Source organism: Hemitrygon akajei, unplaced genomic scaffold (assembly GCF_048418815.1).
Source record: "Hemitrygon akajei unplaced genomic scaffold, sHemAka1.3 Scf000052, whole genome shotgun sequence".
Taxonomy (NCBI): domain Eukaryota; kingdom Metazoa; phylum Chordata; class Chondrichthyes; order Myliobatiformes; family Dasyatidae; genus Hemitrygon; species Hemitrygon akajei.
The window spans coordinates 5,840,544-5,868,427 of record NW_027331938.1 but is presented as its reverse complement, the minus strand read 5'-3'; the positions used below and the strand labels follow the sequence as shown (position 1 = coordinate 5,868,427).

Here is a 27,884-nt window from a genome sequence, read left to right as displayed (position 1 = left end):
AAGGTAGAAATGAGATTCGGAGAGAAATGCGTTTACCCTCCCGTTTTCCTCGCGATCAACCATCCGCTGACTCCGCCGATCAGGCCCACGCCAAGTAAACCAAGTACAATGCCCACGATCGCGCCAGAGGTGAGGGTACAACTTTCATCTGTTTTTGGTGCTAACACAGAAAACAAACATCAGTTTTACATTGCGAAAACGCATCTTATTTTTTTTTAGAAATGATGACTGATCCACGCTCTGAATCGTTCCGGACGCTGTCTCGACATTGGTTTGGTCCAATGTTCTGACATCATGTCGATGCCATTCGTCTGTAATCCGTAAAGACAACATAGAGTTCAACTCACAACGCAAGGAGATCTCGGAATCACCTGCTTCCTGAGAGGGGTGAACAGGAAAGGTAAAGTGAATGAACGCGAATTCAGCTACTGGAAACTGTCATTGAATTTGTCACTGAGATACAAAACCCCAGCCCCGGCTCTTCTACTTTTTCTGACTGCATGACGCCCATGCAGAATGCCTGCCATCCGTTTCCACCGTGTTCCTTCTGTAACCGATCAACCCACGCAGCAAAGCTTCTCTCGGCCCCGTGAATCCTGACTTTCCGAATGATCTCCTCGTTGGGAACCTTGTCCAACACCTCACTGAAATCCTGATACATCATCGCTCTATAGTTGATCACCCCCGATGTTGCTCTGTCGGTTTCGAGCTGTGCTTGTGATTCTACCCACGGTGTTCTCAAACCAGGAATATAACTTACCCGTTCTCACGGAAGTTGTGAATTTAAATTAGTGGGTGCCTTGTGAATGGCGAAGTCATTTTTATTCACGACTTTTGGTTCAATGCTCGTGCTGTCGTTCAGGGTCTTATTTTAAATCGATTATTACTTTAACCTGATCAGCCATTTACAAGTACGAGAGAATGTATGGAGTGTGGAGAGCGTGAGACGGAAATGGTTTGGATCTTTGATCATCGGGTTTACATGGACGAATGAGAGACTCATTCACTCACCTTGTGCGGAAACATGGACAGTGAGGTTACTGCTCCGCTTGGTTACGTCGTTAGTAACCCGACATGTATAACTGCCAACGTCAACCGAGGTCACTGACACAAGGGTGAGTTCCTGCCCTGTCTGCAGGAGATTGTTCCCGTTGTACCATGCATACATACCCCAGGGGACAGACAGAGCAAAGCAAGTTAATGTCAGGTTTGATACTATATTGGACACGACCGGATGCTCCGGTAAAATTCTGACCTTCACTGGTCCATCTATAAAATGAAAAAAAATATGTTGATTAGAATAATATCCTGGGGGATCCGGGATATTCCGACCTTCTCTGGTCCATCTCTGTAAAGAGAACACATTTTGATAAATGTACTATCCGATACAAAAGAAAGCGTTTGACTAACTGTGGACTTACAGTAAACTTGCACGTTGGTCTCTCCAGCGCCACTGCTGATGGAGTTGCTGGCGATGCACTTGTACGTCCCTGCGTCGTTTCTGTTAACACGGATTATAGTCAGTTTCGCCTTGTCGTGAGATGTAAATATTCTGCCGTTTTCCTGGATGGGTTGGTCATCCTTGAACCATGTCCGTGTCTGAACAGTGCCCGACGCGTCACAACTCAGTGCGATGGTATCGAGGTTTTCCAGGGGAGTGGAGTCATTGCTCACCGCAGTAACCCCGGTCACTGGCTCTGTAAATACAATTACAATACAAATGGTTTTACGCTTGGTTTCAGCTACATCATGTTCATAACATTTGGTTCGCCAACTCAAGATCCCTGCCTCTGTAAATGCAACCAAATTGCAAATTGTTTTACACTTGATTTTCTCTGCACGTTCAGAAAATTTATGTGTCTCCAACTCAATATCGTCGCAATTCCTGTCTCTTATCCTCATGTGTTTCGATATCAGATCAGATCGCAGATGGAATGAAATTCCGGCAGAGTTTAAAGTTTTACTGTTGTTTTTAGGGGGACTAAGCAACTTGGCTAGAGTTTAATTGTCCTCTGGAACAATTGAGAATAAGCGTGTCTCTCCGTATACTCTGTCTTTACACATCTTATAAGACTTACAAAATTAGTCCTGTAATATTTAAGGCAACATTGTATCACGGCGGAAAGGTTATAGCCGGGTGTTTGATACATATTGTATCGAAAGGACAGGCAGAAACACAAGCGGGTCGACGTTGCTCTGTTGGTGAAAAAGTGAAGTTAAAGTATTAGAAAGGGGTGAAAGTGGGTCGGAATGTATTAAACCGATGTGCAGAGAGCTGTGGAACAGTGAGGGTAAAAGGTCCCTGATGGGAATTGCACAGAGACCGCCAAACAGAGTAATGATGCGGCCTAAAACTACAACGTGTGATAGAAAATGCATGTCAAAGGGGCAATGTTACAATAAGTAAGGAGGGATTTCAATAGGAAGATTGATTGGGAAAATCAGGTTGGTGCTGGATTCCAGCAGGCGGAATTGGTAGAGTCCCTGCGAGCTGGTGTTTCAGGGCAGCTCGGGGTTGAGCCCAGTAGAGGATCATTTATTCCGGATTTGGTGTTGAGCAAAGATCCAGAATTGAATAGAGAACTTAAGGGAAAAGTAAACAAACAACTTCGAGATGTTGTTTATAATAGGATCGAATTCACCCTGAAATTTGTGAAGAAGAAGTCACATGTACCAGTATAACAATGGGGTAAATTGAATTACAGACCCATGGGAGGGGAGTTGGCCAGAATCATTTGGAGAGGATTCAATCATTAAGGATGAGGTCTCAGGGTACTTGGGGGCACATGATAAAATAGGCTGCAGTCAGCATGCTTCCCTCAGGGGGAAATCTTGCCTGACAAATCTGCTGGAATTCTTTGAAGAAATAACAGGCAAGATAGACAAATGATAACCGGTTGATTCTGTGTTCTGGAACTTTCAGAAGGCCATGACATGGTGCCATACATGAGGCTGTGTTATAATGGACGGGAGTTGGCCAGAACTGTTTGGAAAGGAGTCGATCATTCAGGGTTATGTCTCAGGGTACTTGGAGGCACGTGATAGTCAGCATCCCACAGCGGGAAATCTTGCCTGAACAATCTGTTGGAATTCTTTGAATAATGGATGTGGAGAGGATGCTTCCTATATTGGGGGAGTCTAGTACCAGAGGACACAGATAGAGTGGATGTGGAGAGGATGTTTCTTACAGTGGGAGAGTCTAGGACCAGAGGACACAGATAGAGTGGATGTGGAGAGGATGTTTCCTGTAGTGGGAGAGTCTAGGACCAGAGGACACAGATAGAGTGGATGTGGAGAGGATGTTTCCTATAGTGGGGGAGTCTAGGACCAGAGGACAGAGACAGAGTGGATGTGGAGAGGATGATTCCCATAGTGGGAGAGTCTAGGACCAGTGGACACAGATAGAGTAGATGTGGAGAGGATGTTTCCTAGAGTGGGGGAGTCTAGGACCAGAGGACACAGATAGAGTGGATGTAGAGAGGATGTTTCCTGTAGTGGGGGAGTCTAGGACCAGAGGACACAGATAGTGTGGAAGTGGAGAGGATGTTTCCTATAGTGGGGGAGTCTAGGACCAGAGGACAGAGACAGAGTGGATGTGGAGAGGATGTTTCCTGTAGTGGGAGAGTCTAGGACCAGAGGACACAGATAGAGTGGATGTGGAGAGGATGTTTCCTATAGTGGGGGAGTCTAGGACCAGAGGACAGAGACAGAGTGGATGTGGAGAGGATGATTCCCATAGTGGGAGAGTCTAGGACCAGTGGACACAGATAGAGTAGATGTGGAGAGGATGTTTCCTAGAGTGGGGGAGTCTAGGACCAGAGGACACAGATAGAGTGGATGTAGAGAGGATGTTTCCTGTAGTGGGGGAGTCTAGGACCAGAGGACACAGATAGTGTGGATGTGGAGAGGATGTTTCCTAGAGTGGGGGAGTCTAGGACCAGAGGACACAGATAGAGTGGATGTAGAGAGGATGTTTCCTGTAGTGGGGGAGTCTAGGACCAGAGGACACAGATAGTGTGGCTGTGGAAAGGATGTTTCCTATAGTGGGGGAGTCTAGGACCAGAGGACAGAGACAGAGTGAATGTGGAGAGGATATTTCCTATAGTGGGAGAGTCTAGGACCAGAGGACACAAATAGAGTGGCTGTGGAGAGGATGTTTCCCATAGTGGGAGAGTCTAGGACCAGAGGGCACAGATAAAGTGGATGTGGAGAGATTGTTTCCTATAGTGGGGGAGTCTGGGCCCAGAGGACACAGATAGGGTGGATGTGGAGAGGATGTTTCCTATAGTGGGGGAGTCTAGGACGAGAGGACACAGATAGGGTGGATGTGGAGAGGATGTTTCCTATAGTGCGGGAGTCTAGGACCAGAGGACACAGATAGAGTGGATGTGAACAGAATGTTTCCTATAGTGGATGATTATGTATCTATAGTTTCCTATAGAGAGGATGATTCCTGTAGGAGAGTCAACGTGGAGATTCCTATAGGAGAGTCAACGTGAAGATGACACAGCTAAAAATAGAGAATCCTCATTTCAGAACGGAGCTGAAAAGGTATTTCTTCAGAAGTGGTTGTACATCCGTGGAATTGTTTGCCACAAGCAGGGGTGGAGGCCAAGTCTTTTTGTATATTTAACGCAGAGGTTGATAGATTTTCTAATGGTCAGGGCATCAAGGAAAACGGGGAAAAGACGGTGTTAGCATTCATTTCATGTGGATGAGATTGTAAAAGCAATGATTTGACCTTTCCACTTTTTAAGCACCAGTGAGGCATCAGCTGGAGTATTGTGAGCAGATTTGGGGCACTGTTCTTGGAAAGGATGTGTTGAAATTGAAGGGCTTCAAAGGAAGTTCACTCACATGAGTCTATTGTTTTCATATGACGAACATTTGATGCTTTGGGTCTGTATTCACTGGAATTCAGAAGAATGAGGGGTGACCTGATAGACAGTTTCCTTCCTCTCAACTCTTCTGGATTCTAGTGAATACAGGCTCAAGGACATTAAAGGCTCATATTATGACAAGTCTTTCAATCCTGAAATGATTTGAACCGTCTCCAATTTCAGCACATCCATTCTCGGGTAAGGGGACAAAAACTGCTCACAATACTTCAAGTGACGCCTCGCCAGAGCTTTATAAACTTTCAATATTATATGGTTAGTTTTATATTCTTGTCCTCTTGATATGAATGCTAGCATCGCATTTACCTTCCTCACAACAGACTCAACCTGTAAATTAACCTTTAGACAATCCTACACAGAGGACTGCAGAATGCTGTCAATATTCTGGTCGCCTGACTACAAGAAGGATGTGGAAGCCATCGAAAGGGTGCAGAGGAGATTTACAAGGTTGTTGCCTGGGTTAGGGAGCATGCCTTATGAGAACAGGTTCAGTGACTTGGCCTTTTCTCCTTGGAGTGACGGAGCATGAGAGGTGAACTGATAGAACTGTACAAATGATGAGAGGCATTGATCGTGTGGATAGTCAGAGGCTTTTTCCCAGGGCTGAAATGTTTGCCACAAGAGGAAATAGGTTTAAGGTGCTGGAGAGCAGGTACAGAGGAGATGTCAGGGGTACATTTTTTACTCAGAGAGTGGTGAGTGCGTGGAATGGGCTGCCGGCAACGGTGGTGGAGGCGGGCACGATAGGGGCTTTAAAGAGACTTTTGGATAGGTACGTGGAGCTTAGAATAATAGAGATTATATGTAAGCCTGACAATATCTAAGGCAGGGAGATGTTCGGCACATTCCGTTAGATGATTTAAAACTAATCATTTCCAGCTGACTTGCGAGACAGTCCGTTTTCAAAAATAGAGTAAAATACAGCACAAATGATTACTTGATGGCCTTGAAGACGGAACTGACATCCGGCACGGACAAGTGCGAGCAGCCTGCAAACAGAAACGGCGATACACAGCCACGCACAACAGTGAGAATTGAACAGTCCGAGAGCAGGTCTGGCAGAGTTCACTGGAGTCCAGGTTCTGCGACCACCGTAAAGGTTGTATTGTATTCTATCACCACAGGAATAAAATGAAAGTTATAGTCCGAGATCGCATGACTCTGTCTCAATTACCAGTGACACGCAGAGTGACGGTCGCTGATGTTTGGGAGCCGCTAGTTGGAACCATATTCACACGGTATTCCCCGCTGTCCATCACGTTCACCGACTTCAGCAGAAGCGACAGGTTGTGTTGAAATAACTCTGCCCGCGATCTGTACTCATTATCTACAGACCCGGTCTGACCGATCCACTGGGCGACTGTTTTCCCATTAAAACTCCAGCTTCCGCTGTTGACGCTGGACGACGGCCGCACTGAAAAAAGCGCCTCACCCCCAGCGGTGACATTTATCTGGCTGTGCTCAACGATAATAGTAAACTGCTGGGACTCACCTGAGAAAGAGAAAATCATATGAGGGAAAAGCGACAGACGCGGATAGACTTGGGAACTGCACTTAACTCAATCTGTACAGATACCAGGGATCTGTTTTTAGCTCAGTCAGGTCGATAAATATAATCTCATCTTCATTCATCTAACTACCTTGGAGGGACGAAGCATGAGAGGTGACCTGATAGAGCTGTACAAGATGATGAGAAGTATTGATTGTGTGGATAGTCAGAGGCATTTTCCCAGGGCTGAAATGGTTTGCTATAGTAGGACACAGTTTTAAGGCGCCGAGGAGTAGGTACAGAGGAGATACCAGGGGTGTCTTTTAGGCAGAGGGTGGTGAGTGCGTGGAATGGGCTGCCGGCAACGGTGGTGGAGGCGGACACGATAGGGGCTTTCAAAATACTTTTGGATAGGTAAGTGGAGCTTAGAAAAATGGAGGTTATATGTAAGCCTAGTAATTTCTAAGGCAGGGACATTTTCGGTACAACCTTGTGGGCCGAAGGGCCTGTATTGTGCTGTAGGTTTTCTATGTTTCTACGTTTCTCTACTGTCATAGACATGTGGGCGGCACTGGGGAGGATAGCGTCGTTAAACTTTGCGCTAGATGATTTAGAACTAATCATTTCCAGCTGATTTAAGAAACAGTCCGTTTGCAAAAATAGAGTAAAATACAGCACAAATGATCACTTGATGGCCTTGAAGACGGAACTGACATCCGACACGGACAAGTGCGAGCAGCCCGCAAACAGAAACGGGGATACCCAGCCACGCACAACAGTGAGAACTGAACAGTCCGAGAGCAGGTCTGGCAGAGTTCACTGGAGTCCAGGTTCTGCGACCACCGTAAAGGTTGTATTGTATTCTTTCACCACAGGAATAAAATGAAAGTTACAGTCCGAGATCGCATGATTCTGTCTCACTTACCAGTGACACGCAGAGTGACGGTCGCTGAGGATTGGGAGCCGCTAGTTGGAACCATATTCACACGGTATTCCCCACTGTCCGACATGTTCACCGACTTCAGCAGAAGCGACCCGTTGGAGGTGAATAACTCTGCCCGCGATGTGTACTCATTCTGTACAGCCACGGTCTGACCGATCCACTGTGCGACTATTTCCCCATTAAAACTCCAGCTTCCGCTGTTGACGCTGGACGACGGCCGGACTGAAAAAAGCGCATCAGCCCCAGCGGTGACATTTATCTGGCTGTGCTCAACGATAATAGTAAACTGCTGGGACTCACCTGAGAAAGAAAAAATCATATGAGGGAAAAGCGACAGACGCGGATAGACTTGGGAACTGCACTTAATCAATCTGTACGGACACCCGGGATCTGTTCTCAGCTCGGTAAGGTCGACCATTATAACCTGATCTTCATGCCTCCTACCACCCGCCACTCTGATGGTTATCCGCCACTGAGGGTTCGAGAGAGTGACACTCACCCGCCATTATGTGGAGACAAAGAACGAGAGCTGCGAAGGGCAGTCCCGACATCCCGAGAGAGCAGCGCCGATCTCTGTTCCACTCGGAGACTGAGCCGCACTTCCTGCTTTGCGGGTCAGATATCTGGATTCTGACGTCACAAGCGGAAGCGCTGATTGGATCAGAGAGTCTGTACTTTGCTCAAACCTACATCAAATCCTGTGTGCTGTTCTACAACTATCTGCTGCTGTGTGGAATCCGATAATGGTCTCAAAGAGAGTTTCTCTCACCCACCGACATGAAGAGAAAGAGACAGAGAGTAAAGTGAACGTCATCCACGCGATCCCGAGAGAGCGGCGCCTGTCTCTGTTACATTCGAAGAGTGAGCCTCATTTCCTGGTCTCCAGGAGAGATCCCGAGAGCCCGTTATCTGAAAAGCCGGAGCTGAATGGAGCGCAGAGCGAGAAGGCGGAGAATCAACGAACCTAAAACAGTGGAGAAGCAGAAGGCTATTCGGCCCTCGATACTCTGGTGTCGTCCTCTACCAGATCATGTGGAACTTTCCTCAAAACTACTTCCCTCTGGGATAGGTAGACTGGCTGAGTGTTGTCGCCGCAATAATCTTGCACACAAGGACAGCAAGACCAAGGATGTGACTGTGAGCTCCGCGAAGGAGAAGTCGGGAGATCACACACCAGTCCTCATTGAAGGGTCGGCGGTGGTGAGGGTGAGCAGGTTTAAGCTCCTTCTGAGAGAATCTCTGCTTGGCCTCACATAGTTATATATTCACAAAGAAAGGCACGTCAGCGGCTGTATTCCATTAGGTGATAGAAACATAGAAACAGAGAAAGCCTACAGCGCAATAAAGGCCCTTCGGCCCACAAAGCTTGAAGAGATTTGGTATTGGTATGTCACCAAAAACTGGGAAATGTTCGCACATGCAAGGCGGAGAGTATTCTGACTGTTTCCATCACCGTCTGGTGTGCAGGCTGCAATGCACAGGATCGACACAGATTGCAGAGGCTTGTGTACAACAATCACATTCATCACAGTGCAAGCCTCTTCATAATCGAGAAAATCTTCAAAAGGTGGTTCCTCAGGAATACCAGGTCCATAATTAAGGGCGATCACCGTCAGGTATATGCTCTTGTCTCATTACAACCATTAATCTCATTAAACGCCAGGTGAGTGAGACTGACTTTCGGGCACTTTTTGAGATGTTCGAAAGAGAGAGAGAGGGAGAGAGAGAGAGAGAGAGGGAGAGAGAGAGAGAGAGAGAGAGAGAGAGAGAGAGAGAGAGAGAGAGAGAGAGAGAGAGAGAGAGAGAGAGACAGACAGACAGACAGACAGACAGACAGACAGACAGACAGACAGACAGACAGAGAGAGACAGAGACACAGAGAGAGAGACAAGAGAGAGACAGAGAGAGAGAGAGAGAGAGAGAGGGGGTAAAGGGAGAGAGAGAGAGAGAGAGAGAGAGAGAGAGAGAGAGAGAGAGAGAGAGAGAGAGAGAGAGAGAGAGAGAGAGAGAGAGAGAGAGAGAGAGAGAGAGAGAGAGAGGGGGGTAAAGGGAGAGAGAGAGAGAGGGGGTAAAGGGGGGGGGGAGAGAGAGAGAGAGAGAGAGAGAGAGAGAGAGAGAGAGAGAGAGAGAGAGAGAGAGAGAGAGAGGTGGAGTTATTTGATGGACAAACGATGTTACGGTTTCTCTGCAGCTTGTTTACTTTTCACAGGGACAGTCACGGACACACAGACTCACACAGTTCAGAGTCAAGATGGATTCGGTCAATGGAAGACACGAGTGAGTCGGTCGCTGGTTTAAACTATCAGTAGCCCGAAAGGGTGTGAATTAAGATCGATCCTGAATATTGACAAGTGACGCTCACAAGTTCTGCAACTAGATGTTTTGCAGAGAAGACAAGGGAGGAGAGGAAGGCTTGAAACTAAAGAAACCTAGTGACAAAGAGGTCACTGTTCGGACTCTGTTTCCCCGTAAGGGGTGAGTTTGTTTTCATTCGGATACGAAAGTGTGATGGTCACTTGGTTAATCCACAGGAGTGGGTTCTGTGGTGAGGGGAAACCTTTGTGAATACCACATGTGTGTTTACCCTTTTGTCTGGGTGTGGTATTTCACTGAAGAAAGGCACCCCTGTGGTAAATCACTGTTGGAGTTACTTCCTGTGTCGTGGAGCTGGATAAGTGGCTATCACGCGGTGTGTAATTGGGGTAACCTTGTGGAATCTGCCGGTGTGCTTACCCTTGCCTGGCTGGTAGTTTTCCCTGGAAGATGGCCCCTTTGTGATCAGCTAGTGTTGGTGATAATCCATGCGTGGATTCTGTTTGAGTATGCTGTGGCCGCCACTTTGGGATTTCCCGCAGCTGAATCCGGGTGTGGTACCACATGTGTTGAAAGGATGTTCGCTGAAGCTCACTGTCGGTGATATTTCGTGTGTGGAGTGGAACAACTTCGGAGATAAAACCTACTGCAATTGCTATTTCGCATTGCTGTCGTGGAATATCGATGTAATTGCCGTCTCACAACATTCGCCTTTGGATGACAAACATCTCGCATTAATTAACCTGTGCATTTAAACTGAACTGTCTAACACAACATAGCAAAACTGTATCACTTACCACCTGAGTTTGATGAAGTTTTGTGGATTTATATATTTACACCGATAACACCGTTAACTCTTGATTTACCTGGTTTAGGTGACGTAGTTAATAAAAAAAAATAGAGGTTTGTTAACAGCAAAACCAGACTCCGGGTGTGTTCCATTGCTGCTGATGCTTTCACAGCGTTGCGTGTACGTCACACGCAGAAAATGCCGGAGGAACTCAGCAGGCTAGGCAGCAGAAGGTGGAACTGGAATATAGTAAACATTCGACATTTCGGGGCCCAGTCCCTCCATCAGGACTGGAAAGGAGGTTCGAAGGAGTCAGACTAAGAGAGTACCGGAAGTGGAGGAAGAAGAACAAGGTGGCATGTGGTAGGCAGAAAAAGGGTAAGGGGCTGGGCTGAGGTAAGGAGCTGTTCACTTGGTTTGCGGAAGAGATAGAGGGCAGGAGAGGGAGGCTGTCAAACTGGAGAGGAAATAAGACTACGGAAGAAAGGGGGAGGGAGAAGAGGAACAGAGGGAGGTTACGGGCAGGTAAGGAGGTAGAAAGGGAAAAGGGAATGGGGAATGTTAACGGAGAGGGGATCAGAGCAGTGTCAGAAATTCAACAGCAAAGTTGAGGACAGTTGGAATTTTGAGGCGAAGTTGGTGAATTTGTTGAATCAACATGAGCGCAGGAAAAACAACTACGCAGTCGACATTTTGAGACCGGAAAACTTCACGAGCACACCAAACAAAAGAAACCCCGGCACTAAGGGCCAGTCAATGTCAGGAAAATTAAAATCTCCCATCAGAAGAACCCTATCATTATTTCACTGTTCCAGAATCTGCGTCTGTATTTTCTCCTCGATATCCCTGTTAGGATTGGTGGGTCTATAGGAGAGTTTTTGCCTCTTTCCTGTTCCTGCTTTCCGCCTACACTCCCTCAGTGCAGAATATTTCCATGACTTCCTCCTTTTCTGCAAACCAGACAATATCCCTGATTAACAATGCCACGCTCCCCCTCTTTTACCTCCCTTCCTGTCCGTTGTGAAATATATAAAGCCCGGTACACTCAACTTTCCTGCCACTCAGATATCCAAGTCCCTGCAATGTCTCGATAGTCATAGTCTCACGTATTGTCCCGTGCTCTAAGAACAGTTGCCTTTTTTAAGATCCTCCTTACATTAAAGTGGACTCATCTTAAATCACCAGGCTGAGTGTTTCCGCGTTCTGTCACCTGCCTATCCTTCCTCACAAACTCCCTGCAAGCTGCCCCTACTTGTGCGCCAACCTCCCCATCCTCCGTCTCTTCTCTTCGCCCCCTTCGACATGTAGTTTAAAATCTCCCCATTAGCATTACCTAACCTAAATTTTGGCCATCAGAATAAATGCTATGTTTGCCGTGAGCCAAGCACAGCACACCATCAAACACCGTGAAGCATGGTTGTGGCTGCATCATGCTGTGGGGATGCTTCACTACAGCAGGCCCTGGAAGGCTTGTGAAGTTAGAGGGTAAAATGAATGCAGGGAAGTACAGGGAGGTGTTTTGTTGCAGCGACACCTGCTGGTTGAATGATGTCATAGCAGCAGGCTTGCTGTTAGTGTCAGGGAGACCAAAAAGCTGATTGTGGACTTCAGAAAGGGTAAGATGAGGGAACACGGGCCAATTCTCACAGAGGGATCAGAAGTGGAGAAAGTCAGCAATTTCAAGTTCCTGTGCATCAAGATGTCTGCGGATCTAAAATGGTCCCAACACATTGATGCGGCAGTATTTCCTTAAGTGTTTGAGGAAATTTGGTTTGACAACTAAAACACTGGAAAAGGTCTACAGGTGTGCAGTGGGGGGCATTCGGACTGGCTGCAATGCGATGGTGGAGGGGGGTAGGGGGTAGGTTGGCAACTCTGGAAGATCGAAAGAAGCTACAGAATGTTGTAAAATCATCATGGGCACCATCCTCCTTTGTATCCAAGACACCTTCAAGGAGAGGTGCCGCAGAAAGGCGGCGTTCATCAAAAAGGAACCCCGTCACCCTGGACATCCCCTCCTCTCAACGTCATCAGCGATCGGGAAGGAGGAACGGAAGCCTGAAGACACACGCTGAGGGATTCAAGTACAGCTTCACCCTCCCACACCCCACACCCCTCTGCCGTCGGGTGATAAATGGACATTGCACCCATGAACATTGCCTCACCTTTTCATATTATTTCTGTTTTCCGCTATTTTAATTTCACTATTTAATATCAATATCCTTTAAACCAATTATTTGAACTGAAAGATGTTGCTTCTACAAGACCACTTTGTCGCCTCCCAAAACATTTGTTACAAAGTTCAGAATTTGTTGAGTTTATTGAAACTCAGATAAAATAGTTGTTTTTTCGCTTTAATAATACAGGAAACGTTTCAAAGTTAGTGATTCGGGATAGATTAAACGTTTATTTCCGTGATCAGATTACTTCGTTGAAAGGTATTCTAAAGATACAGACAAGAATGGAATTGGATAAAATTTCTAAACAAATTAAAGTTTTAGATTACACCAATGCAACCTCTCCAAATATTGATTTGTTTAAACGAAGAGTAGAATTACAATTACAATATAACTTATCGCTAACTTATCCTATTGATAGATAGATAGATAGATAGATAGATAGATACTTTATTCATCCCCATGGGGAAATTCAACATTTTTTCCAATGTCCCATACACTTGTTGTAGCAAAAACTCATTACATACAATACTTAACTCAGTAATAATATGATATGCATCTAAATCACTAACTCAAAAAAAGCATTAATAAAAGCTTTAAAAAAAGTTCTTAAGTCCTGGCAGTTGAATTGTAAAGCCTAATGGCATTGGGGAGTATTGACCTCTTCATCCTGTCTGAGGAGCATTGCATCGACAGTAACCTGTCACTGAAACTGCTTCTCTGTCTCTGGATGGTGCTATGTAGAGGATGTTCAGGGTTTTCCATAATTGACCGTAGCCTACTCAGCGCCCTTCGCTCAGCTACCGATGTTAAACTCTCCAGTACTTTGCCCACGACAGAGCCCGCCCTCCTTACCAGCTTATTAAGACGTGAGGCGTCCTTCTTCTTAATGCTTCCTCCCCAACACGCCACCACAAAGAAGAGGGCGCTCTCAACAACTGACCTATAGAACATCTTCAGCATCTCACTACAGACATTGAATGACGCCAACCTTCTAAGGAAGTACAGTCGACTCTGTGCCTTCCTGCACAAGGCATCTGTTTTGGCAGATCTGTATTGAAGGATATTTGCTTAAATTGAAAATTCAGTTTTATATTTCTGGGGATAAAATAATAAGCTCTTAGCTTCCCAATTAGGGACAGCTAGAGCTAAAAGACGAATTTTAATGATTCGTGAAGATAATGGGGATTTATTCAGTAGCCATAAAGACATTAATCATATTTTTCAGGATTTTTATTCTGATCTTTATAAATCTCAATTTCCAGCAGAGTCCTCTAAAATGAAGGCTTTTTACATAAGATTTAATTTCCTCAAATTACTGTTGAAGATCAACAGATGCTTGATGCTCCAATCACTGAGCATGAACTTCAGAAAGCTATGTTGTCAATGCTATCAGGTAAAGCTCCTGGACTTGATGGCTATTCGGTAGGATTTTACAAAAAAAATAATACTCTCTCCATATCTTTTGGAAATATTTCATGAATCTTTTGAGGAAAGTAGTTTACCTTCTTCTTTTTATGAAGCTTCTGTTTCCTTAAGAAAGATAAAGATCTTGCTGAATGTTCATCATATAGGCCTACTTCGTTATTAAATGTGGACGCAAGAATTCTCTCTAAGATAATGGCTAACCATTTGGTAGTCCTATTAACTAAAATTATTTCTAGGGCTCAAACAGGATTTATTAAAAGCCGTTATTCTTTCTTCACTGTTCCGAGATTGATCAACATTATATGTTCATCATTATCTAAGAAACCCCAACGTATTATTTCTCTGGATGCAAAAAAGGCATTTGACAGAGTTTAGTGGGCATATATGTTTAAGGTATTAGAAAAATTTTGTTTCGGTAATAATTTTAATGGATGGATTCAAATGATTTATAAGAATTCTACTGCTACTGTAATTAAGAATAATATTAGGTCCTCTTCTTTGCACTTTCACGAGGTACTAGACAGGGATGTCCATTAAGCCCTTTATTATTTAATCTTGTACGGGAGCCTTTGGCCATAATACTTCGTGAAGCTATAAATATTCATGATATCTCTATAAATGGGACTACACATAAGATTTCTCTTTACGCACATGATCTTTTGGTTTATATTTAGAACACTGAAGAAACTATTCCTAATCGTCTGGACATAATAAATGATTTTAGACAATTTTCAGGATATAAGCTGACTTAAATAAAAGTGAATTGTTTACACTAAATGCTTCTGTTTCCATATATAACGATATTCAATTTAGAATTGTTAATTCTTTTAAATATTTAGGTATTATAATTACTAAAAAATATAAAGATCTTTATAAAGTTAATGTAGTTCCATTAATGGACTTTATGAAACAATTATTTTCTGGATGGAAACCACTTATGCTTTCTTTGATAGGTCGTATCCATGTCGTGAAAGTGATGATTTTATCTAGATATTTATAAATTTTCAACGTATACCTATCTTTTTTAATTAAAAAAATTAGATTAAGTTGACTGTATTATTTCGTCCTTTATTCGGAATAATAAAAGACCAAGAATTAATAAGTATCATTTACAAAAATCTAAAAAAGATGGCGGACTTGCACTTCCTAATTTTAGACTGCATTATTAGGCTGTTAATACTCGTCAATTATGTTTTTGGCTATATTGGCAAGACAAGAGCCAAAAACCAGCTTGGATTGATTTGGAATTAAAAATTATCAAACAATTTCATTTAACCTCACTATTCGGAGCTCCATTACCTTTACATCTCTCTAAAATTCCAAATTTAATCTCTATCCTGTTGTTACACAGTCCTTACGGATTTCGTTTCAGTTTCGCATTTTGTTTTAAATTTTAAACAATTTAAATTGTCTAGCTCTTTATATCGATATGTTTTATTTAAACCTTCAATATCTGATCCCATTTTTCTATTATGGAGAAATAAGGGGTCTGTTTTTTGCTGATTAATATTGTAATGGTCGATTGATGACTTTTGAAGAGTTAATTAGTAAATATTCTCTCTTTCATACACACTTTTTGCAATATTTTCAGTTTAGACATTTTTTCCAATAATACTTATCTAAGCTTCTATATTTGCACGAATCTGATTTGCTCAATACTACTTTGAATATGAATCCTTTAGTAAGAGGTTCTATTGGTAGAATTTATAATTTATTTTACTACAAAAAATAACCTCTCACTAAAGGTTAAACAAGATTGAGAGAGAGAACTTAATATGACTTTTGTTAACGAAGATTGTTTGCGAGTTCTGAAAATTGTCAGTTCTTCTTTGATATGTGCCAATCACTGTTTAGTACAATTTAAAATTGTTCACTGTTATTATTTAACAAAGGAGAGACTATCTAAAGTATTTCCTAACATAGACAATTACTGCGATAGGTGTAAAACTGATTTAGCCACTTTGTCTCAAATTTTCTGGTCATGACCTTCATTAATATCCTTTTGGAAATCTAAATTTTCTACAATTTCTAAAGCTCTGAAAATTAATTTACAATCTAATACATTAACTGCTCTATCTGGAATAGTTCCGCATCATATTCAGGGTATTTCATCTTCAGACCAACATGTAATTGCATTTGTAACATTGTTGGCAAGAAGGGCTATTTTATTAAAATGGAAATACACCTCTGTCCCTACCTTAATGCAATGGTTTTCTCAAGTAATGTTATATCTCAATTTGGAAAAAATCAGAAGTAGAACTTTTGATCCTCGATTTCATTTTGAGAGAGGATGGGGCTCTTTTGCCAAATATTATTTAATTTGAATTATTTTATATGGTTTCCTTCCAATTTCATTTAAAATAAACATGAATTGGCGGTTGATGATTCAATTTTTATGTATATGGACGATGGTAAGTCGTATTGCTCCGGGAGTTGATTCCTAATGTTTTTTTGGTTTTTTTTTGTTTCTTTATCCTTCATTTCTTTATATAATTTATTTCATTATCATATATTATCCTTTTTTTGATAAGTTTTTTTCTTCAGCTTTATTAATTGTTGAAGCTCTGTATCATCTTATTACTGTCGAAGATTATGTATGAATAAAAAGATTTTAAAAATGAAAATGAATATATTTCATAACTGAAATTAATTTCCTGGTTTATTGATTTGTTTCAGCCTGTTTCTTTGCTACAAATCACAAAACAAAACAGGTGAGCTCTACCTGCAGTCTGTTTCTGAACCACCTGGAACCTCCTGTACACACCAAACACTCCCGCGCCCTGTTACTGAGCTTAATTACCCTCACTCCTCTGACTCCATCTTGCATTACACACACCCACACCCACTGTGTCTTCTCGCTCAAAGTGCGCACCTGCTCTCCTTTTCGCTCTCCAGGGGTCCTCTGGTTTATCCTGATTTTACTATCAAATTACATATCCACCACCCCTTGTTACCACTGTCCATCACCTCTCAACCCCTGCCGTGGTCTCCATTTTTACACATCTGACGTCACTCCCATTTTCCAATCAGCCGCGTTTAACTGGATACCTCTGTCACGTGTCAGCTGCCATCGCACCCTCCACGCTCGACTCTTTATATAAATATCTCCCTCTTTATCATTCAGAAGATGACAGGCGATGACAGTGGAGAATTCCTTGATACATTTTCTAACACCATTTCGACTCTCTGCTCGAAGCAAATGCCCATCAAAGCCTCGCTGCTGGATCACTTATCCCACACTAGATCTTGCACCAGCCGACTTTGTAAACGATCTCACTGCCCTGGTGGTGTTCAGTATCGCTGCAGGGTCTCGACACGACCCGTGACGGCTCATTGCCCTTCTCAGATATTGCCTGACCGCTGATATCTCAACATTTATTGTGTCCACTATTTTCACACTCTCTCTCCTGTCCTTTTCAGAAATACACTTTGTACGTGACCTGCTGTAGTGCTTAATTTCGCAGGTGCATGTTCTGTTTCCTCAATAATAGACCGCTGCAAATTCCCCAAGCTAGAGGTCAAACTTACCTCGCCTCATTTCTCCGTTTCTCCTTCTTCCGCTTTAATGAAATAGCAGAGTCTCCTTCACCGCGCTTTGTAGTAACTTCGGTAAAACATAAGGAATTGGAGAAGAGGACAACCAAAGGTACAACACACTCCATTGTCAGACCTTGTGAAACTTCCTGTTGCAGATGGTCAGATCCAAGAGTCGAGCTTATAAACATATGTCAATTTCATTTAGACTCTGCTTTCTCTCCTCACCTGTTCCCCCACAAAGATCCGCCTTCCCCACAAGTACAACACAATATGCGCCAACCTCCTCAGCTATTTACCTTCTTCCTCAATTTACTTCTGTGCGCTCTTTTGCAAAGAACGGAATTTTAACACTTGACAATTTTTTCTAAATATTCATAATTGTAAAGCTGGCTTTTCTTTGCTGATGATACAAATACTGGAGGTGTAATGGACACTGAAGAAGGTTTTCAAAGCTTGCAGAAGGATCTGGACCAGCTGGAAAATGGGCTGAAAAATGGCAGACGTAGTGTAATACAGACAAGTAGGAGGTATTGTACTTTGGAAGGAAAAACCAAGGTAGAACATACAAGGTAAATGGTAGGGCATTGAGGAGTGCAGTAGAACACAGGGATCTAGGAATACACGTAAAAAATTCCCTAAAAGTGGCGTCACAGGTAGATAGGGCAGTAAAGATAGCTTTCGGATCATTGGCCTTTATAAATCAAAGTATTGAGTATAGGAGTTGAAATGTTATGGTGAGGTTGTATGAGACATTGGTGAGGCCGAATTTAGAGTACTTTGTGCAGTTTTGGTCACAGAATTACAAGAAAGATATTAATAAGGTTGAAATAGTGCAGAGAAGGTTTACGAGGATGTTGGCAGGACTTGAGAAACTGAGTTATAGAGAAAGGTTGAATAGGTTAGGACTTTATTTCCTGGAGTGTAGGAGAATGAGGGAAGATTTGTGAGCATTTGTGAGCTGCAATGAGGAATTGCCAACACTGACGTCACCGTAGTGAACCACGTGGGAACTTGCGGGGACTTGGTTGGAGAAGAGCACAGATACACAGCTTCTGATTACAATGCAGACAGGGTTCACGGTCCTCAATATAGGGAGCCAATCAGAAAGAAGTAATAAGTTCTTTACAATGTCTGTTACCTATCTGTTTTTTTTTTCTTTTAATTCTCGACCAAGAGATAGAGGACTTGAAATTCTGAAGATATTTCGGAGAGATAGCTTGAAAAACCTCTGGACACTGACCGGGCGATTTAGAACGTTACATCAACGCTTCTGGCCAATCAGCCACGAGGTTCTTGAGTGATGTTTTATTTACCGTGCGGGTGGAGGGGAAATGATCATCTGACGTTACTATTTAATATGATCTGATAATGGCCAATGGACCTGCTAGCCCAGCGACCCGCGACCGGCTGCACTGTGGTGGCGCACCTCAGAGGCGAAGGTTTTGAAATGCTTTCTGATACAAAACATACAATCCACGACCTAGTCAATTGGTCCAGCTTTCCTAATTTCATTTGTAGGCTCCTTCCTGGCATCCTTGTAATTTTCTAGAGCTCTGACAGCACCCAGTTTCCTTTACGCTGCCCTTTCTACATCCTTTGTACATCATGGTTGTTTAGCTGGACCATCCGTTCCCTGGCTCAATGCAACACTCCTCTGCAGAGTAAATGTTTCCTGAACATTTGCCACATTTCTGCCATGGATTCCCCTGAGAACACCTGCTCCCAATTTATGCTCCCAAGTTCCTGCCTGATAGCATCATATTTACCCCCTATCCCAATTAGAAGATTTCCCAAATTGTCTGCTCCAATACTTCTCGAGCGCTATGGTAAAGAGACAGAATTGTGATCACTAGCTCTAAAATGGTCTCCAACCGAGGGGTCTGACAACTCACAGTGTTAATATTCCAATACCAGGTCAGGTACATCCTCTCCCCCAGTTAGCCTATCTACATATTGCGTCAGGAAAACTTCCCCAGCACATCCAACACACTGCACCTCATCTAAACGCCTTGCTCGAAGGAGACGCCAGTCAATATTAGGAAAGTTAAAATCTCCCATCAGAACAGCCCCATTATTATTTCACTGCTCCACAATTTGTTTCTCTATTTGCTCCTCGATGTCCCTGTTCCAATTGGGGTGGGCGGGGTCTATAATAACACCCAGTAGAGCTTTTACCTCCCTCCTGTTTCTGCTTTCCACCCACACTGACTCAGTGGATAATCCTTCCATGAATTCCTCCTTTTCTGCAACCCAGACAATATCCCTGATTAGCAATGCCACGCCCTCACCTCTTTTGCCTCCTTCCGTTTCTTTTTCCAAACGTCTAATGCCCGGCACGCTCCACATTCCGGCCACTGAGATATCGACGTCTCTGTGACGGCCACAACGTCATTGTCCTACGTATTGATCCGCGCTCTAAGTACATTCGCCTTGTGTATGATACTCCGTGCATGAAAATAGACGCATCTCAGACCATTAGGCTGAGTGAATCCCTGTTCTGTCATCAGCCAGTCCTGCCTCACAAACTCCCTGCATACTGTCTCTACTTGTGCCCCGACCGCCCGATCTTCTGCCTCTTCTTTTCGCTCCCCCGCCCCTGTATATGTAGCTTAAGCCCTCCCCAATAGCATTAACAAACCACCCCGCCAGGATATTCATTGTACATGGTTATCGTGATTTGGAGGATTTGGGGTTGGACCGACTGTTCCAAACAGATGGCGGCCATGGAACCATATCTTCCATTCTCCCCGACTGAGAATCAGGGGAATTTCTCCAAAAAAAAAGAAAAGGAAAAAAAATCACATAGAAAATATGGAGTTACACTAATTTACGTTTGAATCATGAATCTGGAAATAAGAACATCAACTACACTCGTTCGCTACAGGTTTCATTCAATCTCATGGGAAAAATATAAAATCAACCAACTACAGTGTCCAATTAAAGTCTTCACCAGCTTTCATGATTTATTGCTGTACAGCTTTGAATCACAGAATCTTTGAATTAATTCGGCATTTTTGACACAGATCAACAAGTGTGTGTGTGTGTGTGTGTGTGTGTGTGTGTGTGTGTGTGTGTGTGTGTGTGTGTGTGTGTGTGTGTGTGTGTGTGTGTGTTCGGGTTAAAGTGAAAACCGATCTCCACAAAGCGATCTTAATTAACAAGAAAGATAAACACAAAATAATTGATTGCATGAATATTCCCCTCCCCCACCGTTAATAGGACAGACCGAATCATTTTGATGCGGTCACTTCGCTTCAGAAGTCCCAGAATTAGTTAAACGGAGATAAGTTTTTGGAGACCTCCATACAGTCCAGCTGAACAAATACACCTGCATCAGGAAGGTCCAGCTGCTGTTAGAATGGACCCTGGCAAAAAATTACACCAGGAGGACAAATGAACACTCCAAGCAGGTCCACGGAAAGGAGATGGAAAAGCACATGTCAGGAATGGGTTCCAAGTCACTGAATATTCCTTGGAGTGCAGTTAAGTCAAACGTAGGAAATGGAAAGAATATGGCACAGCTATAAATTTGACTAGAGCAGGCCGTCCTTAGAAACGCAGTAACCGCGCAAGAAGGGGACAAGGGAAAGAGACCACCAAGAGACATATGGAGTTGCAACCTTCAGTGTCTGAGATGGGAGAGAATGCTCATACAACAACTGTTACCCAGGTGCTTCACCGGTCGCAGCTTTATGGGGCAGCGACACAGAGAAAACCACTGTTGAAAAAGAAGACATAGCCACATCAAATCGCACATAGAGCTGCCAGAAGGTATGTGGGAGACTCTAACGTCAGCTAGGGGAAGGTTCTTTGTTCTGATGAAACCAAAACTGGGCTTTTTGCCCATCAGACATAATGCTGTGTTTGCCGAAAGCCACACACCGCACATCATCAAAAATGCACCATCCCTACCGTGAAGCATGGTGGTCGCTATATTACGCTGTGGGGATGTCTCGCTGCAGCGCGCCATGAAAGGCTTGTGATATTAGAGGGTCAAATGAATGCAGGGAAATACAGAGAGGTGTTGCTGCTGCGACACCTGCTGGTTAAGTGATGTCACAGCAGCAGGTTTGCACTTCGTGTCAGGGAGACCAAAAGGCTGATTGTGGACTACAGAAAGGGTAAGATGAGGGAACACGGGCCAATTCTCACAGGGGGATCAGAAGTGGAGAAAGTATGCAATTTTAAATTCCTCGGCGTCAGCATCTCTGAGGATCTAACCTGGTCCCAACACATTGATGCGACTATATTTTTATAAGGAGTTTGAAGATCCTTGCTTTGTCGCATAAAACACTGGAAAACTTCCACAGATGTGCCGTGGTGAGGATTCTGACAGGCCGCAATGCCATATCGGGGGTGGTGGAAGGATGATTGTTAACTGCGGAGGGTCGTAAGAAGCTACAGGAAGTTGTAAAATCTTCATCGACAGCAGCCTTCGCAATCTCCAAGACATCTTCAAGGAGCGGTGCCGCAGAAAGGGGGCATCCATCGGAAAGGAAACCCGGCACCCAAGGCAACCCCTCCTCTCACTGCTGCCATCTGTTAGGAGGTACAGAAGCCTGAAGTCACACCCTCAACGCTTCAGGAACTGATCCTTCCCTTCTGCAATACGATTACTAATTGGACATTTAACCCATGAACATTACCTCACTATTTAAATTATTTGTGCTTTTCTATAATTTAAATTTAAATATATATACACACACACACACACACACACACACACACACACACACACACACACACACACACACATATATATATATATATATACACACATAAACATTTATATATATATTCTGTCTGTAATTATTTATCCCCATGTATTTTTTTCAATATCATATTGCATTGCATTGTACTGCTGCCGCTAAGATACCAAATTTCATGACGTATGCTGGAGGGGTATTTCTTTTCTGTAATTCTCAAAACAAAACACATGAGCTCCACCTGCAATCTACTTCGGAGCTACCTAGAACCGCCTGCACACAGCAAACACTCCACCCTGTTACTAAGCTTAATTACCCTCCCGCCTGTGACTCCATCTTGCATTACACACACACACTAAACCAAAGGTTCCACACACTCCGTTGTCAGACCTTGTGAAACCTCCTGTTGCAGATACTCAGATCCAAGAGTCGAGCTTGTAAACATATGTCAATTTCCTTTAGACTCTGCTTTCTCTCCGCCCCTGTTCCCCCACAAAGTTCCGCCTTCTCCACAAGTACAAAACAATATGCGCCAACCTCCTCAGCTATTTACCTTCTTCCTCATTTTACTTCTGTGCGCCCTTTTGCAAAGAACCGAATTTTAACCCTTGACAATCTTTTCTAAACATTCACAATTGCAAAGCCGGCTTTGGTTGAAGGCAAGCAGAGTTTATATAGATTGGGAATCTTTAGAACTTTAGCTGTAGGGAGATTTTTTTTTTCAGTGTGGTCTCTCTCAAACTGGAACATGGAAACTCTCTGAGTAAACAAGTTCTGGTTCACATCCAAGAGTCGTGCTTATAAATAAATGCTTTCTCTCCGCACCTGCTCTCCCACAAGTACAAAACAATATTCGCCAACTTCCTCTGCCATTTGCTTTCTTCCTCAATTTACCTCTGTGAGCTCGTTTAACCCTTGACAATGTCTTCGAAATATCCATATTTGCAAAGCTGCCTTTCATTGAATGCAAGCACTGATTAAACAGATTGGGAATCTCAGAACAGATTGTTTTTTGTTTCAGTGTGGTGTCTCTTAGACTAGAGCATAGAAACTCCACGTAAACGATTTCTGGATCACGTCTCCAATTCACTTCTGCAAGCTGGCAAAGATATGGCAGTTACGGTGTCAGTTATCACAGAGTGCAGTCGTGTCCGCCCGTTTCTGATGCCCACCAACTGTAATTCTGAGGTTGCAGTCTGATCGACCGAGATCTCCTGAAGCAGGGGAACAGGCTCTATCTGCCGACTGGCCGACCTGAGTTCACTTTGGAAATGTAAGTGCGTTAACTTCAACAGTCCGCCCGATATCCTTTATGGATTAAAGTAAGTCATTAATGAAATTGCAACTCGTATAAACGTGGTTTGGGAACAATTAACTGATGTGTATTTGTCAGCTGCAGTGAGGATTTGCCAGTAATGACGTCACCACAGTGAACCACGTGGTGACTTGCGGGGACTTGGTTGGACAAGAGCACAGATGTACAGCCTCTGATTGCACTGCAGACAGGGTTCACGGCCCTCAGCACAGGGAGTCAGTCAGAAAGAAGGAATAAGTTCCTTAGACCGTCTGTTGCCAATCTTTTTTCTTTTAATTTCTGACGAAGAGATAGTGGGTTTGAAATTCAGACGATATTCAGGTCGGATAATTTGAATGAGCTTTGGACACTAAGGAGAGAGGTTGGAAAATGGCATCAAAGCTTCTGGCCAATCCGGAACTTCTGGCGTGGTTTTTGAGTGATGGGTTAGTCAGTGTACGGGGGAAATGGTGATCTGAAGTTTCTATTCAATATGATCTGAAAATGTCCAGTTAACTGCAACCAGCTGCGCTATGGTGGAGCATCTGAGTTGAATAGGATTTAACATGTTTTCTGATGCAAAATATATAATCCAGGACAGAGTCAATTGGTCAGATAGCAACCATGGACGCGGAAAGGGAAGGCGATTCTAACTCGGAGCCATTTTACCTGAGCGCCCTTGACACATCCACGCACCAGCCGCTTATAATGCATGAGAATAACAGCGTTGAAGAGACACGTGTTCAACAACAAAGGATGCACCTTCTGCAATCCCACCAGACACCCGCGTGTTTATTCAATCACCGTCCGAGTGTTGCATTTTGTCAATATCTCAGACACCTCAAATCCGTCATCCTGGTATTAATGTTCTACTCACGGTCACGGTCTGGGCCAGAATTTTGAAATTCTCTGTGAATTTGTCACCACAAAGTGTTATCATTCTTTCCAAGACCCCTAGTTTACGTCACATTGTTGTTTATTTCACAAACCCGACCGCTAACTCTGTATTTCCCAGTGCCTGGAAAATCCCTTCTACAAGCCCATGTTTGGACCCCCCACACCCGCACCTCCCGCGCAGACCAAATGCACCTTGTACCTCTGTGACCGCGGTGTGCGGCGGAGGGCGAGGAAGTGGCTCCTGGCAACTGCTGGCTGTAGACACGGGCATCGGGGTGGCCACTCCCGCCAAGGTGGGAAAATGTTCGCCCCTCTTCCTCCCTGATTAGGGAGAGAACCTGTGGAATATCGAATACCGGGTGAAAGGCGAACACTTCGGGGTAACTGCAAGTCTGTGTCTTTGCTGTTGATCGGTGATCGGTGGGGGTGCCGATGGCATTTTTGCCGCTGGGGACGGAGAGGGGATGGTTGCGCGCTGCCGCTTATGAGGGGGTGTGGGGGTGAGATCTGGGGGAGGGGGCTTTGGGGTGCTAATATTTAACTCTCGTTCATTCTTTGTTGGCCGAAGGGCCTGCAATGCGCTGCAGGTTTTCTGTGTATCAATGTTTCTATATCGCAGGGCAAAGTTGAGAGGGCGAATGTGGGTGGAAGCATGAGGGTGGTGAACCCATGAGGGTGACGTCATTGGATGTAGGAGTCTGGATTGAGGTGAGAGAACTCAGCGGCTTCGATACAAAATGAGTCTCGATCTTCAGTGATATCCCGGAGTGAAGATGTGACACCTGGCAGACATGTGGGGGAGTCATGGACAACGGTTGTAAATGTAACCCTCACGCAATCGGCTGGTGTATGTCCCGGGGAAATTCCGTCCACCCACCAAAACGGGCCTCCCGTGTACGTGGATGCTGTGACGTGCACCTGAGCAAAATCTCGCACACACACTATCAAACCGCACACCAGGTACTTTCACAGAATACCCTTTATATATCTTACTAGAACCAAGTGTTTAATAGCGAAACAATATATATCAAAGAGAAGAAAGGAAAGAAAAGGTGCCAGAACTTATCAGGGTTCAGTGCACAGTCGTTGGAGCTCAACCATCGAAGACTGCGGTCCGCTATTCGATCCTCTCCGACCTCCACGACCCGCGCGCCTGGGACCACCCGCAGTGATCGACCACAGCGCCTCCAGACCGTCCGCCTTCCTCCCGATCTCCTCTCCAACTCCCCAAATACCGCGAAACCACAGCTCGCAGACCCACAAGAAACAATAACAGATATCCCAATTGGTTAACAAATGGATACCAGTCTCATGGTCAGTAACTATAACCCAAACTAGCTGCCAGAGAAAGCTCTCTCTCTGCAGTTACATAACAAAGAAGCCATTTTGATTAACATACGCAGTGACATACGAAACCCTCTACACACATAAAAAGTAAGAGATGTTTTGAGAGGTGGCTTCTTCAACGATGGTTGTCCTTCTCATGTGTGAATTCCCTGTCAACCGTCCTCTTCTATTCACCAGTGACGTCATCTGAGGAAACAATACACAATTCATGTGGATTACCTTTGCAAACAGAAGGAAATAAAGTTGGTGAGACCGAATACGGGCGAGATTTACTTATTCGGCGTCAGACATCGTGTCAATGAGAATTTGTAGACTGTTTATCTGTTTCATAAGGCCACAGGCCCATGACAGTTGTTCCTCTGAATACAATGACTTGCTGAATGTCGACGCCTGTTACGTGTCTCACATCTGTTAATCACCGGGTAATTTGGAATTACCTGACGAAGGGTCTCGGCCGGGAACGTCGACAGTGCTTCTCCCTATAGCGATCACATCTCCGCTGCTTCTGACATTTCAAATACCCTAGAATGGTTTTCCGATTTAGTCTGAAGGTTATGGTACATTCAACTCGTTTTCAGAACTGACAAAACATGTCTTCCCACTGCCAGACCATAAGACCTCCTTCTAATCAGGCACTGATTTATCCATGCTGGAATTCTTCCTGTAATACCATGGGCTCCTAGCTTGCTAAGCAGCCTCGAGTGTGGCACATTGTCAAAGGCCTTTCGAAAATCCAAGTACCTAACATCAACTTATTCACCTCTCTCTGACCCGACTGTTATTTCTTCAAATAAAAATAGCCCAATATCCTGCTACTAATTCAATATGCCAGCAACAACCTCTGACAAATAAGAGACCCAGCGAGTTTAATTTTTCGAGTTCTTCCATCACTCACTGATGAAAAACGGTTGCTGTATGTGTAAAGTAAATGCGATATCAGGCAAATTCACCAGCAGGAAATGGTCTAAATTTCATATGATGGCGCTGTGATCCTGCAATTTGTTTCCAGTGAGTGAACAATAAACTGAAGGAGAAGGGCATCCGTATCTTGCTGTCGACTTTGACCTGTAGTTATCTCTGGGAGATGGTAATCTCGCCACAACCGCTTCCCAATTGCCCATTACCCAAAGGTAACAACTGCGGGCAACTGCTAAAGATGGCTTTTAAATGGGCCAACTTAAATCAGTGCAGGTCCAGGCTACGGGGGCACAGTTAAATCTGGAGAAAGGGAATGTCCGTTGATCAAAAGAGAACATTATTCCAAATGCATAATATTTCATCAGTGTTGACAGCGCCCTTGCTTCTGCTCACTCTGTGCAATAAACCCACAGCGATCTTTGCCCTGAGCTGTCGCTGGGGTTTATAATCTGACAATAAACTGGTCCCACGGTGAACAATAACTCAAAGCGACGGCACCAACCGAACGGAACCAGGATGCGGGTTATGATTCCTCTCTGGAGGTGGTAAAATGTCGCGCACTGAAGTATTAATTCTAGTTCGGACCACAAGTTAGAAAGACTCATTCAAGCAAGGTGAGTCTTTGTGTGGTTTAACACAAGCGTTGTGGAACAGGGTGTGGCGTTACATGCTGAATAGACTGGAGTTCAGGTTTATGAGCGTGTTATCAACTGAACATTGCTCAGGGTGTGTTCAGTTACTGTTAGGGCCAATAAAATTTAGATGTTCGGATTCGCTGGAAACAGAATCAGGAGTCCTGCATCAGGTAGGAACATGGACTGTTTTCGGCAATGTTATGGTGTTTTAATAAGCCTACTTCTAACGGCAGTATTTCTAATATTTCTACCATATCAGTATTACCATTGAAATCGCGCGGATTTACGGATCTGCGCGCTCGATTATTCTGTATGTGTTTTTTCAGCGAAGACGAGGTAGATCTGACAGTGGTATTTATATTAACAAATAATGTGATAATTCTCACTAACCGTAGACCAAAATAGCAAATTCTACACTCAGTGGGCGCTTTACTATGTACCTACTGTACCAAATAATGTGGCCACTGAGTGCATGTCCGGGAGCATCTGCTGCTGTTACCCGTCCGCTTCAA

The 27,884-nt window shown here is 44.1% G+C and overlaps 2 protein-coding genes across 2 annotated transcripts in view; one reads left to right on the top strand and one right to left on the bottom strand.

Moving 5' to 3' along the window:
• Positions 1–27,884, top strand: part of LOC140721222 (uncharacterized) — a 188,490-nt gene that overhangs the window by 84,546 nt on the left and 76,060 nt on the right. The window lies entirely within an intron of this gene.
• On the bottom strand, positions 33–7,836 carry LOC140721210 (cell adhesion molecule CEACAM6-like). The gene is made up of 6 exons (XM_073036068.1): positions 7,830–7,836; positions 7,313–7,630; positions 6,073–6,390; positions 1,422–1,697; positions 1,012–1,269; positions 33–160 (listed from the first exon to the last, which is right to left on the bottom strand). Exons 1-6 carry the CDS (start codon positions 7,834–7,836, stop codon positions 33–35), a joined length of 1,305 nt encoding a protein of 434 aa, XP_072892169.1.